At 45.9% G+C, this 14,721-nt stretch overlaps 1 protein-coding gene across 2 annotated transcripts; it reads left to right on the top strand.

The window, feature by feature from the left end:
• The first annotated feature begins 63 nt into the window (after nt 1–63).
• Nucleotides 64–12,994, top strand: LOC8028474 (GTP-binding protein SAR1b). Of its 2 annotated transcripts, none has more exons than XM_002399502.5 (7): nt 64–208; nt 656–706; nt 1,366–1,485; nt 3,870–3,935; nt 5,251–5,354; nt 7,855–7,986; nt 12,214–12,994. In XM_002399502.5, the coding sequence occupies exons 2-7, from the start codon at nt 664–666 to the stop codon at nt 12,325–12,327; spliced, it is 579 nt and encodes a 192-aa protein (XP_002399544.1). In that variant the 5' UTR covers nt 64–208; nt 656–663; the 3' UTR covers nt 12,328–12,994. The 2 variants fall into 2 exon arrangements, with proteins under 2 accessions (XP_002399544.1, XP_029822150.1); XM_029966290.4 differs by lacking the exon at nt 64–208 and adding an exon at nt 487–507.
• Nucleotides 12,995–14,721: the final 1,727 nt, after the last annotated feature.

Here is a 14,721-nt window from a genome sequence, read left to right as displayed (position 1 = left end):
GCATTTCAAGCGCTACGTGGCAGCACCATCAACTTGTCGCTCTCGTCCAATCAGCATTTGCCTAATCTCTGTTATCAAAATGTGGTACCTTTCCTTATTTCCGTCATCCTTCCAAAGCTACTACGGAAAATCTGGCGTAAGAAATTCTTCAGCCGCTGAAGAAACACCCTTGTAAATATAATCTACGTCCTTTTAACAGAAACAAAAGGTAGGTCTTGTACATCGCTTTTAAGCCTTTCATTTTGGACAGCACTGCGCGAATGCCGCTGTGCATTGAACGAAGTCCGTAGGCTTAAGTGGTGGCCTCCAACTTTCTCGAGGATATCATTAGTCCAGTAGGGTCCAACACAATTAATAGCTGTACGGTGCAGAGACCCTTTATTCGGAGCAGCTGGGAATCGAGATAGTACTTCGCACCCTCCGGTTGGGGCAGTACACGGCTCGGTGACCGTACTTCCCCTGTAATCGTGCGAGTGATCTGATTGCCCCTTATCGGTTACTGCGGAGGTGATCGGCAAATCTTTCGTTCGCCCATCTCGACGTTATATTCGCTTCAATATTGGATTTATGCCGCGACATTGCAGCTGAGTCTGCCGTCTTTTTAGCGCCCGGTGAATTATCCTCAATCGCTTTCCTCCTTTTTCTTTCCTTCCAGAAGGCAAGATGTTTATTTTGGAATGGATCGGTGGCGTATTGGGATACTTGGGTAAGTGCCCCTCTTCTAAGCGCATTTCTATAATAATAATAATACTTTATTTCTACTCGGAGGGGGGGGTTACCCAGGCATAAAGGGCCACAAAAAGCAATGCTGCCCATACCAGAAAGCTTGTGTACCCAACCTGGGGCTCGTTGATTTCGCTGAAATTGAGTTTGGTGACACGGCGGCTTCCGTGTTGTCCCTTGCTCCAGGGTGGTAGAAATCCTTCCTGCTGTTTTCAGGAGACGTTTGTTTAAGCAGGCATGCACCTCGTTTCCTCCGAGTCTTAAAAGAGTTGTCTTCTACTGAAACGAAAGTTGCGGGGAAGCATTTGGGGGGTTGAGTGAGTGTGTCGACCCCTTTCGCCACGACAGTTTGTGATGTGGGCGTCCGGTTCGGGTGTAGTGCGAGAGTGCCAAAGTCTCTCTTTCCACTTTGTAGTGCCTCTTTCTTGGCTGCCTCTTGGTACTTCATAAATTGTACCTTCTTTTTTTTTCTTCGCTACATCTTGTTGTAGACTTAATCGTATGTCTACAAACGAGGTCCGTTGCCAGGCCACTCCATATTTGGCTGGATATGAGCAGTTTTTTAAGACATTGAGCTAATGTGTGACGAGTGTCCCGGTAACTAGCGTGCTGTAACTGCACTTGGGATGTCCGTGCTTGCAGGTCTGTGGAAGAAGAGCGGCAAGTTGCTCTTTCTCGGCTTGGACAACGCCGGCAAGACGACGCTGCTTCACATGCTGAAGGACGACAGGATGGCGCAGCACGTTCCCACACTCCATCCGAGTAAGTCCGCTTCCTCGTTGCGGCCTCGTGAACGCAAGTGGAGTGCTGTTTCCCTCGAGAGTGAGACCCTACACATGCCTTGCACATACGTCATGTGATGACGTCAAACACCAATATCCACCATGCTGGTGGTTTACTCGACGGCCCTTCGTAGCGAGAGCAACGGTGAACTGCACCGCGCTCGGCTATAGTAATTACTATGTATCCCGACGATCGTCCGATTGTTTTGTCGGCATGCCCCGCGAGACACAGTAGCCAACAAGTTAGAGAAAGTTTGAGCGGCAGGAAAGGGATGCGGCCGCAGATTACTGAGTTACAGGACGCATTTCACAGCAGCGAGCGACGGCACTTTACCGTTGTTTACGTTCGCTCGCGCCTTTGCGTCAGCTTTTGCCCGCTTGTGGTGAAGATACCCTTTGCCTTTCGTTACATCACGCTGTTTCCACGCTTCAAGCACACCTTCGGGACTTCCGTGCGAGTGTCGTGCCGCGAGCCCGGTCAGACAAGGATCGGTCGGCGGCGGCCCCCGTGTGCAAGCTCGCCGAAACGCCACCTCGGGGGCATCGGTTTTTGTTGTCCGCGAGATGGTAACCTTTGCAAGGAGTGAAAGTATGCAGGTTAGCCGGTTAGGAAACATAATATAAACCCCGAGACAATGAGAGTTGTCTTGTTGTTATTTGATTTATCTTCGTCTCAGGGTTTAGATTATTATGAATACCCTCAGGGGAGCAGATATTGATGTTTTTAACCCTAATTTCATAACTTTTAAGACTTTTGTAACTATCCTGTGAACATTTTGTTGTGCATCATTACCAAGGCGTCAAGCTGTTCATGAGCACAGAAAATAAACATATGAATGAATGAATGACGGTAACCTTCCGTTGTTTACTAGTATTTCGCAAAATCGTAACAATTTTTCTACGAGCGACTCCTAGAGCCTCTCGTCAAATTTTAAGACATGAAAGTTTTTTTGTTTGTTTTCTTGGCGCCACAACAGCTTTTTGCATCAAAACTTTGTTGGTGGCATATCGAAACTTTCTGCTCGTAGCGCAATCGCGCCAAGGCCGAAAAATTCCCCACATACTGCCTAAACGTCGTCATCGTAAGCTCGGCACGTTTTTCCAAGTTCACATGTAACACAACTATGGTCAGGACAGGTCAAGAACAAAGTGGAAGCTCCTCCCACCTCTTCCCCCTTTAGTAGAGCAAATGCTGGAAAGGAAACAACCTCTTCAGCACCGTTCGCTCTGCTGAAGTGGAAAGGGGCGGGAGGAGCTTCCACTTTGTTCTTGACTTGTCAACGACTATAGGCACCTTTGTTGAAAATATGGTGCATGCCAGTGCAGTTAGCTGCACCCTACGCCTTTGTAAGGGCATCCGCGCAGTGTGAAGTCGGCCACCAGTATGGTGCGGGGCCCTGTCCTTCCCTAGCGTGATGTCACTTGCGAGGCATGTATTGGCAGTGGGGCATTTTCTTTTCTTTTCTTAAAGGGGAACTCCGCCGCTTTTTTGGTAGACTTCGATTTGGCTAAAATGGAAAATATGGTATATAGTGCAATTGAGGCTGTCTTTGTAGTCAGTGGCGACAGGACACCATGCTTGACAAGTGCCACTCTGCACAGAGATTTATTTCTGATATCTCACCAGCTTGGGAAAAAGTGCCCTGCCCTTCCGAAGTGGTCAAACGCATGGGACCTTTCGCTCTAGATTATATTCACTCTGTGAGCTTGACAGAAAAGTTTCCTACCCCTGCTAAAGGTTTGTAAACTGCACTTTGTGTCAGGTGAGGAACCTCTTTGCAATTGACTAGGGCAAGAAAATATTCTAAAATTTAGTCATACAAAGACGGCTCTATGTCTCTACGATGCTACTGCTGCCGCAATAAGACGCAGAGTGCCTCCAACGTGGCGCCAAGGCACAGCAGACGACAGTGTTGGTTTCGATTTCGAGTCTAACTGGAAGTGATATCAGTCGCAAAAAGCCTATATCTTTTCTGCTTTACACACCATCTGCCATCCGTCTGCCTACATGGGTCTCCTGCTGAAGCGAGAGTCTCTTCCCGCAATGCAGCCTTGGCCCCAACACGGCCACCATGGGAGCACCATTGCAATACTCTGCGACTAGGAGGGATTTATTGGAAATTATTTGTGGCGTTCTGTCCTGTTTTAGTAAGACTGGGAGGTTATACACGATGATTAGCATAAAATGATGTACAAAATGGCATGTTCCAGCTTTCTCTGTGCCTTGTGTTGTACTTTAAACGTCTGCATTTGTAAGGTGCATTTATTATGAGTCTGTAGAACGAGTGTTGGCGTACCATTGTGACGTGGCCGTCGGCAGCATGTGGATCTGGCCCGCTGAGTGTCTTGGCATCTCTGTTCCAGCATCGGAAGAGCTCTCCATAGGCAGCATGCGCTTCACCACCTTTGACCTGGGTGGCCACCATCAGGGTAGGTGTCCTCACCCACTAACAAGCTCCCTGGCCTGCATTGGCCTTCATTGGGACCACGTGCAGTGTTCACCAGCTTCTGGATTTGTTATACTCGGGGAAAGCATTTCTTGGCGATGCAGTCAAGGGTGCAGGCACGTGTGCCCTCTCTCACCTTGAGTGTCGATGAAAGCTGCCCGCACACTCTCCTCGAAAATGCCGAGAACATTGAGTATAGTGATTTTAATTTTTTTAGCTCTAAACTACAGATTTCCATGTGTGCAAATATCACGCAGGTTTCTGTGGTCAAGATTCTATTGGCGACTCGAGCTAAACATTCTGCAGTCACCTTTCGTAGCTCCTTTAATCTTTACATTTTCATACCGTAGCACAAGACTGATGGCAACGATTTATCCGTTATTTTGCGTGTTTCCCGGGTCAAACTTGCACTCGGAACCCCCACCTTCTTTTTTTTTTCTTTTGCTACAAAATGTTTGTTGGAAGAACATATGCACGTCGAATGCACGATTTCGTAATACCCTTTATTCCTTTTGTCCCTAACTTTTTGGTCGAGCCTACCGTATTCATTCGAACGTAGGTCGACCTTTTATGAACGGATCCATATGTGTAATTTCTTGCAGAACTCACAGAATCGTTAAGACTTTAGAAAGCAGCCTGCAAATGGCAAAACAGAGTCATCTTTTGAAATTTTCAAAAATGTGATTTACGTAGATCTGATTTCTGACGTTATCGGCGCCTTGTCATTCGCCGGGCCTCTTCCACAAACCGTAATGATTGGCTCTTCCCGGACAATGTAGAGTAATGCGTGGCAGTCATTGGTTATAAAGAGGTTGACTTATTTTCGAATATATATAGTAGTTGACACTTTGATTACCCTCGAGTTGGCGAATCCTAGTTGGCTTTTGAACCTACACTTTTTCCGAGAGCATTTGCACGCTTCATTTTACGAGACTCGCGAAAAGTAGACACGTGACCAGAGTAGCCTCGTTTAACTCTGCTTGTGCGCATACTAACCAGAGTGTCTACCTAAAGCAACGATGCATCTCCGACGGCGAAGGACTTGTTGGTATTTTAGAAGACTCGGTCGCAATTGTCCACGAAAATGTCCGCAAGAAATGACAGCTGGTTACACTGCAGGGCCCGTATCCACGACAACTTTTGGTGCAGAAGGCCGGGTCAATATTTACCGCTTTTCTTTGCGGCCAGCTCTAGTGCCGAAATGTTGCAGTTAGGCCGTCTCAGGTTGCTCTGGATGTGTGGCGCAAGCCTGAAGCTGGTGCGAACAGCAGACCAAGCTCCGTTTTTCTGTCTTGCAGCTCGGAGAGTCTGGAAGGACTACTTCCCGGCGGTGGACTCGATTGTCTTCTTAATAGACGCCCACGACCGGGAACGATTTCCGGAGTCCAAAGCCGAACTGGATGTGAGCACGCTTGGTTTGTCCGTCTCTGCTTCGGGGGCTTTGCAGCTTTCCGGGGGAAGGACTGCCGCCACCCTCCCCCCAGAGTCTGCACGGCCGAGGGGGGAATTGCGAAATGGGAGCGACCGAAGAGAGCGTAGATTGGCGCTTATCTACCTCTCGTGGAGGTACGCCGATCTGCCGCACACAGGCGTTTCTGCCGTACGAGTACCTCGGACACCCACGTACCATTAATACGAGATACTGCAGCCTAGCTTGGCCATATTAGTCGAGTGTGCATTGCCTTTCTCTAGGTGGTGCCGAGAATCTTCTGCTATGGTTTTATTGTTGGAAATTCCCGACGCTGTAGTACAGTCAACTCTCCATCGTTCGAAGCTCATGGGGACGGCGAAATGGTTCAAATCTAGGAAGTGCACTCAAAACACGATCTTCTATTCCATATTCGCCTGGGAGAGTGTATATGTGTGTGTCTCCGATAACAGAGACACGTTGACCCCTTAACCATTTAGGATGAGTGTAGCTCGTCTGTGCACTCTACATCGCCCCTTGGCTGTTTTGGATTATCCAAGCTCATTCGGAGCTTGGTTTGTGGCGCTGCTCAGGTATGGCAGTGCGTGTTTCCTATTATACTCATTTTCAAAGACGGCAACCAATTGTAGAGATACGTGCGTCCCAAGCCGCCCGTGCAATAAAAAAAAAAAAAAGGTTAAGGGGTTAACTATGCTCTACGGATTGTAAGCCTTTCTGAGGGTTTTTCCGGCGGTTTCTTAACCAAAGAAAACGTGACGAAGTACTCTGGTGCCACAAGCAGTGTCCGCGCAAGTGGCACACAGCCGCTTGGCACGTAAAGCGACGTGCCCAGTTTTGTGGTCTGAGAGCAGGCCACCGACCACGGCATGTTTGGTGACATCGACATGGTCAATGTCACCAAGCTTCGTCGGCTGTATGCACCGCGAGGCCACGTTTGCTTCCAAAGCTTTCGCAAGTACGGCACCACGATGCGCACATCTGCGGCCATGCTGCTTGGCCCGGCTGCGTAGCTGGCTTGGCCGCCTGCTGACATGGTCGCATGTTACGTTCATTCTCTCTTTTTCCTGACCACGCGTTTAATAGATGAAACCGATGGAGTGTGCATAGGTGCAGCATAAGCTCCTTCGGCATGCTGCTCTTTTATGCTCCCCAACTTGCCGGACCTCTGGAGCGCGCAAAAGAATCCTCGGAATTAACGAGTCCCAGAGGTTGGAATTATTGCAATTTTTTTCAGTAGTGATTGCCGCGGCAGTACCCTTGCTTCCAACCTAAAATTTGAACTAAGTGACTTTGAAGTACCGAGAGTCGACTGTAGCACTCTTCTCGAATACAGTAAACTCTCACTTGAGCAAACTTCAAGAGACCCAAGGAAATAGTTTGCTTAACTGAAACTTCACTAAACTGAATATATTCGCTAGAACACGGAACAGCATAGGGCACAGCATGCATCGATTGAAATGCAATTAATGGAGTCATTTACATCGATACATACAAAGTGCATAACAGTTACGTTGCTGCCTTTTTCTAATTTTCGTTTGCATCAACGCTCTCAAAGCGCATGAAGTGACGGGGCTGTCCGGAGAGTCTGTTTCTTTGCACTTCCTCGGGCACGGCTTGCTGCTGTGACGAAGCTATACCGCAATGGCATCTTCCACTGGCTCGAAATATTCCGTGCATAGTAGTCGTTTCCTGTTGGGATTGAACGCAGTTTCTCCTTCAAGCTTAGACTTTTGCTTAACTATCATTGACAACGTCGACGGTGGAATCCCATAGTCTTTCGCAATGTCCACTTGCCTTTGACCATTGTCCCGATGCTGAAGGATTTTGAGCTTGTCTGATAGAGTCAACCGCTTCCGTTTCGTCGTACTCATTACGAAAGTGGGTGCACAAACTGCCGACCTGCCATTGTTGCCCAAAACTAGGGATGGCTGAACGGAACTGTTGACAAAGAAGAAACAGACACACCACATGGTTCATTTTCGTCTACCGCACGGCCGCTTTGCCTCGGCTGTGCTGTAAAGGCCAGCGATGATACGCCGCCACTGCAGAGGCGATTGTGGTGAGGCGGCGGGCATCGGCTACGCCAGCACTGCAGAGCACAAAACTTGGCAGAACTGATTACAAAAATAATTCTGGGTCCACCAAACAAGTTCGTTGAACCGAAATATTCGCATTCCAAAATTCGGTAATTCGTTTAACTGACACATTTTGGCATAAAATGCGTCGGAAAGCCGACGAGAAATTTTTTAAAGTTTGTTATTCTGCAATATTTGTTAAACCGACGTCTGCTCAAGTGAGAGTTTAGTGTATTCCCTAATGTTCAAATTAGTTTGGAGAAATGTTGACAAAAAAAGCTCGATTACTTAAAAAGGTGTTGGGCCAGTTTCCAGTGTTTGGCTGACAGAAGCGAGACATCCCTTGTAGTTTTTGCCTGCCGTAGATGGGCTCTTGACGAGCATTTTGTGTTGCGCAGAGCTTGCTCACTGACGAGCAGTTGGCAAACTGCCCAGTGCTGATTTTGGGCAACAAGATCGACAAACCGGGAGCGGCCAGCGAAGACGACCTCAGGGCCTACTTTGGCCTGTACTCCCAGACCACCGGGAAGGTGAGTGCCCCACCCTTCACTCTTCACATACATTTAAGTTAGCAACTCTCGTCGTCCTGCCGCAACTTTCGGGTCTCACGTTCCTGTCCCATTTCCCCCAACGCTCGAATGTCAGAGCTCCGAAAGGTGGAAAGTAGGGATGTCGCGAACCACCCTGGATTCAATTTTGAAAGGTTTCGATACTTTCAAAGTGAACTCAGGTTCGAATTCGAAAACTTTTGATATTTTCGTACCGACCGGGGTTCAATCTCAAAAACATTCGCAACTTTCGATCACAGTGGAGTTTCGAATTCGAAAAGTTCGAAGCTTTCACGGTTTCTAAAATTTCGGGTTCGAATATTTCTAATATATTTTTACTTGAGGTTCAATAAATTCGAAGATTTCGAACTTTCCTATCTTGAAATTCGAGATATTAGAAAAATTTCAATTTCTTAGAACCTGAAGTTTGAAAATTTCGAAATTCTTTAAATATAAAATTTGAACACTTCGAATTTTTATAGACATGAAGTTTGAAGATTTCGAATTTCTTTCTACATAAAGTTCGAAGAGTTCAAAGGTTTCTATTCTCTTTTAACATTAAAGTAAAAAAAAAAAAAAAAAACTGAAGATTTTTTTTTTTTTTTTTATGTCCAATTTTTTAAAGTTTGAAGTCCGGTTTTCATATTCCTCCACAGTTTCAGTTCCAAATAACGTTTTCACGACTCACTGGTTTTCATTTCACGAAATTAGGTTTAGAAAGGTTAGGGTCTGATATTTAGACTCCGTGAAGTTGGTCAGGCAATTAAATGAGACGACGAGTGTCCCGGATGTGCTGGAATCATTGCCAGTGCAGAGTGACGTGTGGCCATAGATCAGTAATAGCGACCGCCAGCCCAGGGGTGCCTTTAACGTGCATCACGCAGTAGTGATCCTACGAACGCACTGTTTAACGATACTCATCCGGTTCGAAACGGCCAGGGGCGGGCAGGTGGCTGAGGCTCAGAAAAACCTTGAAGCGACCTGGCAAACTACCTCCCCACCCCTTGCACGCTGGTAGAAATCCGATCGAACGCCGCCCAAGTGATACTGGCATATAGTAAGTTTAGTTTGTAATTGTCCTGGAGGTCTATTTTCCGGGACTGAGGAATCGCCTCGCAAAAAGCACAGAAGCCGACACAACTCGAGGTTGAGGAGCGTTCTACTAGTTGCGTCGGAAGAGGGAAAATGGAGGGGAAGGGGGGGGGGGCGGCTTCAGCCAGCCTTCCTTCCCTTCCAGATATTTTGGACCCTTAAAGAAAACAATACGGGGAAAAAGGGCATGGTCGAGCTTATATTAATCTGAAATTATTTATGCATATGTATACACCAACTTATGTTTACAAACAAACCGGAGCGCCCGTAGTGGACGCCACCGGTGCCGCGCATGCGCGATGGAGGTGAGGGCAAGAGGCTCGCCGTCGTCCATAAACAAACCATTGAAATGCGATGTCGGCGTCGGTGTGAGCCCCCGCGCTCTTTTTGACGTTAGAATTGTTGATTCTACGTCCTCCTAACGATATCTGACTACTTGAGCGGCGTCAGCGAAATTACCGAGGCTCGCCACACCGCAAAACTTCGCGTGAATCATCTGACATGCGGCAATTCATTCCGCGTGGACGCCGCAGAATGTACGCTAAAGCCTGATTCACATGATGAGATTTCGCTCGCAATTTTCAGTAGCAACGTCGCTCGGACTGCAAAAGCGTGAACCGTAGCTGAGATGTCGACGTCGATACTGAAAATCGCAAGCAGAATCTAACCAAGTGAATCGGGCATAACAAGTCGGTGATGGCCACTGGTAACAATGATCAACATCTTATTGTATGTACTGTTTACGTCCAGCCTGCTAACCAACCTTCAAACTTAAGTCTTTTGAGGCCTGCACTTACTTCTTATCGCAAGTACCGGGCCCACGTTTGGTCTACGGGCCGGTGTCCTCTAAAAGAGCAGACGACAAGCAGAAACGTTTGAAAGAGCAGACGACAGTTCGAACGATCAGGCGGCCGTTTGAACTTGAAGACGCACTGAACGTAGTCCGCAGGTGGTCCGTACAACTTGACGGTTTTCCGGCGTTCATTTTGGAACAAAACAAATCAATTTTATGACCAGAAGTATCCGTGAATTCAACCCAAAATGCTTCCCGCCCAAGCAATCGTGGTGCAACGGCGTCTGGTTTTCCATTTTCACGGCACATATCCACGTTCTCGGACGAACCGAGCGCATAAAAACTGACCTTCAAATCTTTCTCGACACTTTTGGTACAGCCCCAGTCGCAGCATTTTGACGACAAGGCAGCATTGCCTGGTTCGTTTCAAAACAACGCAGTAATACACGTCTCACATGGGCACTTCCGCCCACAGCCCCGGACCGGAAGTGCGTCCGACGCGCCACCACCGCGGCGTGACGTAATGGAGATGAGTTCGTGTATAGCTACTGTCGCTCTTCACTTCATAAAAGATCGCGTAGATGGTCATTGTCGGAAACTCGTTGTCATAAGGCACTACTTGTCACATGCTTAGTGGTTCGGAAGTTCAAAGCTATGTCTTTTCGACCTGAATAACTGTGCCATTAATAAAAAAAATAAACTTAACAATAAAGGCGGAAATAAAAAGATGGAGAAAAAAAAAAAAACTATCAAGAATTCGCCGGAGTGCTGTATTCTTGCATATTCAGAGGCTCAGAACTTCGAAACAAGTTTCTCCTACCAAAACGTATATAGGCTAAGAGAAACACGTCCCAAAAACATGAAACAAAAAAAAAAAAAACAAAAAAAAAAAGTTGTTTATTTAATGACGTGTTGAACTTGAGCAGTATTAGAAATCTTCTCCCATGAGCTAAATTATTCCTTAACATGAAAAAAACAATAAATACATTATTTTGTATTCTGCAGATGGCAACGATATGTACTGTCTGTGGTGTTAATTTAAATGCGATACCTGAAACAATTTAGACAAAAATAAATACCAAGTTTAGGGCATAATTGCATGTAGATACATGTTTGGACAGTTCTTCGAAACTCACCTTGAATAAGAATAATCACATCTTAAGACGACACTTACCTAGGCTATACAGAGATCATTCTTAAAAACTTTAACATCTCTACTATAAATAGCTTCGGCTATAGCGCGCTTCAAATATGGCACAAACGACAATCGTCAAAAATCCGTCGTCCTTCCTCGCCCCTTCGGGAATTTATTTCTTTAAAACTAAGCATGCCAGAACATTGAAATAAACGGCATTGTCTTTCGTAAGGAACATAGCACCGCATGTAAAAATTTGAGAAAAAAAAATTACGAATGTACCTCACTACTTGAATTCAAATGAAACCGTCCTCTGGTCTTTCAATGTTCGACTAACATCGAACATTTACCCTAAAAGTTTGAAGTTCATCGAACTTTAGACTTTTCAGGATTCGAAAGTTTGAAACTTTTCTAATTCTCTTGATAAATAAATTCGAAAATTATCAGATTCCTTAGCGTAGTAAGTTCGAAAGTTTGAAAAGCTTAGAATCTTTTGGTGCAAGAAATTCGAAACTTCGAAAATCATCAAATTTTTTGTCTATCAAGTTCGAAAGTTGGACAAGCATCGAATTTTGCAGCGTGATAAGTTCGAAAGTTTGAAAAGGATTGAATTTTTAGCGTAATAAGTTCGACGGTTCGAAAAGCGTCGAACTTCTTGGTTTAACAAGTTCGAAAATTCGACTTTCGTCGAATTTTACGATATAGAAAGTTCGAAAATTCGAAATCTGTCTAACCTTTCGAACCGCTTATTCTATCATCGAAACTTTGGTTCAAAAAAAGTTCGCGGCATCCCTAGTGGAAAGTAATCGAGTCGCGATACTCTGGGTGAAATAAAAAAAATTAAGCGTCCGCTCGTAAGCCTAATTATGGTGCAGCGTGGCTGCCCATCTTCTTGGATTTCTAAATGCTGCGGTAAATCCCAGTGCGATGCTTTAAGAAACTGATTTCTGCTGTCCCTTCAAACAGCAAACAATCCCAATGACTCTAGCGTTATAAAGAATGACGCATCGAGCGGTGGATGCGGCACAAAAAAGAACAAACGGAGCATCTGCAGAATGCCGACCATTGCAACGTTGGCTGCCATTCTTTTTCTTTTTTTTTCCAAGCCGATTGAGAAAGAGGAATGGGACCACGCGCAGAAAGGTGCTTTAGGAGTTCCCGCATTGCATCTGGGCGCGTTTCCTCGCAGGGCAAGATCCCCAGGTCGGAAATGACTGCTCGCCCACTGGAGATGTTCATGTGCAGCGTGCTGAAGAGGCAAGGCTACGGCGAAGGCTTCCGCTGGCTGGCCCAGTACATCTAAAGGGAGCGTGTGGATAGCCTCAAAACGGCCGCCGCTCTCCGTGCCGGACTGTGTTGGGAACCGGAACTGTTGCCCGCCGCTTGGACGGCCCCCAACAGACGCCCCCTGACTCGGCTTCGGAGCCTGCGGCATCGCGGGCGTCGGGCTTTGTGCGGAGCGCAGTCCGTGCAGGGAGTGGCAGGGGCGGCCCTTTCGGAAGGACCTCTTCAACGGGTTGCGCAAAGCCGGGGATTTTTTTTTCTTGTTTTGTTTAGGGTGGGAAGGCGGCGCAAAGCAAAATGAGGAAACATGTTGCCATTGGACACTTTTTCTTACTGTTCGTGTTGGTCCTTTATTTTTATTTTTTGCTTCCCGACTTTTGGAATTATTTTTCTTTCGAGCAAATGTGGCAGTTAGTTTCGAACGAAGGGGGTTTACGAGCGCGGTCTAGGTTCAGAGAAATGTTTCTAGCGCATAGCGTCAACCGCGGTTTCTAGGCTCTCGACGGAGGAAAGGAGATTGTTTTTAATTTCGGAAGAATGTCGTCAATACACAAAGTGGGAATGCTTTTGCCGGTTGTAAATTTGTAAAGCTGGGCATTTTCATTTGTGACAGACGGAGCGTGTGCGCTCTTCTTTATTTTTGTCTTTGTAGCACGGAGGAGCGATAAACTTTCATTAACTACGTTTGTACTGGCGTCGTGAGTTTCGTTTACAGATGTGATCTGCAGGAAATACTGGACGGGGGCATAGCCGTGGGGTAAGCTGTCGGGCACCCCCCAAAATAAGCAAATATTTCCAGCAATGCCACTTGTCATAGAGATCACGGGAGAGTTACGGACGGAGGTACGGCGGTTGACTGTAACCGGCACCGCAAATCGAATGCAGTTTTCCCATTGATAAAAGAGAAACTTGGGCTAGTTGGCCGTTCGTATCTTAAGGGGGCATACTATCTAAAAACAATTTCTGCGAGAAAAGTTGATTTTGAAAAGGGTCATATCTATATCCACCAACATCTGGAGAGTATTCCCAGAAAGTTCCATTAGTTTACGGTGCATAGTTAATTTTTTATAAATTATTTTCGGTTCACCGATGCTAAAGAAAAAGGAGTGGTTGGAGGACTTTGAACGCATTTTTCTCTGTTTCAATTTTTGGCATAAATTTCGCTTCAGGAAAACTATTGTTTTGTTGTTACGTAACTTGGATTAATTTCTACGAGTTTTTCTGGGGTGAAAGTTTTCTAAAATTCGGTTTTAATCGAAAAGGGTCAGACTTTTAGGGCCGTGTCGAGGTGGCTGGGGAGGGAGAGAGAGAGAGAGCTTTGCGAGGTTCGACATTGTGTGACGTCTTCGTGATTGCCCTCTTCCGAGGTTCAACATGCAACAAAAGAGGTCTTGGATTGGCCTTTGCGGGACATCTGTGTCCTTTCTGTGATCGGGCTTAGTGTGTCAAGTCCCCGGTCCTAAAAGTTTCGGATGTGGGCTAGTATAAGGTTTTTCGCTTCATGCACTTCGAAGGACATCCAGGAAAGCTGTTAATACCTTTCTTAACACCCTCACTCACACTTCCCTGTGGTTGAGAACATAAATACGATGGTTTTTGTTTTGGCCATTCCGCTAGTTCCTGTACGGTCATCACCTAAGACGGTCACGTCATCAGAATGGGAAGGAAAAAGAAGCGCGCTGAAAATTATGCCCACGAATTCCGCGATTGTGAGGTGTGTCCTGACGGAAGTTGTAGCAAAGACCACGTATGTATATGTGTTGCATTGCAAATATCACAGCTACAAGGATCATCTCATCGGGTGTCCAATGGTGTTTCTTTCACATTCACCGAAAAATAACGGTAAACTTTTTTGCGAATAAATATACACCGAAAAGAACCGAAAATTGAATTTTAAAATAAACAGCGAAAAAAGTATGCCATATTTTTAAAAATTGAAAACCGAAAACGCAGAACCCTATGTAAAACTCATAAAATCGACAAATTTATACCATAGAATACCGTGCATCCGCCCATTCCACACCAAGTGCCCATCCCCAAATTCGTAAGATCTGAGAAAATATGCGCAGTACATTGATATGTAAAATCAATGACCGGACAAACGCCCGTCCCCCATTTTTTCGCGATTATCTCTAAATTTTGAGTGGGCGCTTGTTCGGCATTTTACGGTAAGTAATTTCAAAACGATGGTTATCCTACACAGGCACGCCCACTTTCATCTTTGAATGTTTGCAATTTCTATTGTACTTCACTTAGGTTAACGAAATTTGGCAGAAATGTTCTCAAGATCAACAGAAACACGCCCTGTAAATGTCATTTCAATCGGACAAGTGGTTCAAACATTCACTTTTTTGGGTAGTGTCCCCCTTAAAGGGCAACTCCGCTCAATTCCGTAAAATTTAGGCTTGCATGT

This window comes from Ixodes scapularis, unplaced genomic scaffold, assembly GCF_016920785.2.
Source record: "Ixodes scapularis isolate PalLabHiFi unplaced genomic scaffold, ASM1692078v2 PGA_scaffold3__209_contigs__length_174095766, whole genome shotgun sequence".
Lineage (NCBI taxonomy): Eukaryota > Metazoa > Arthropoda > Arachnida > Ixodida > Ixodidae > Ixodes > Ixodes scapularis.
This window is presented reverse-complemented; position numbering and strand designations above follow the sequence as displayed.

Excerpts from the sequence above, each read along its gene's own strand:
- LOC8028474 (XM_002399502.5), top strand. The coding sequence starts at position 664 with ATGTTTATTTTGGAATGGATCGGTGGCGTATTGGGATACTTGG. Across the intron at positions 3,936-5,250 it reads CCTGGGTGGCCACCATCAGG|CTCGGAGAGTCTGGAAGGAC; the intron begins GTAGGTGTCCTC and ends TCTGTCTTGCAG. Across the intron at positions 5,355-7,854 it reads AGTCCAAAGCCGAACTGGAT|AGCTTGCTCACTGACGAGCA; the intron begins GTGAGCACGCTT and ends TGTGTTGCGCAG.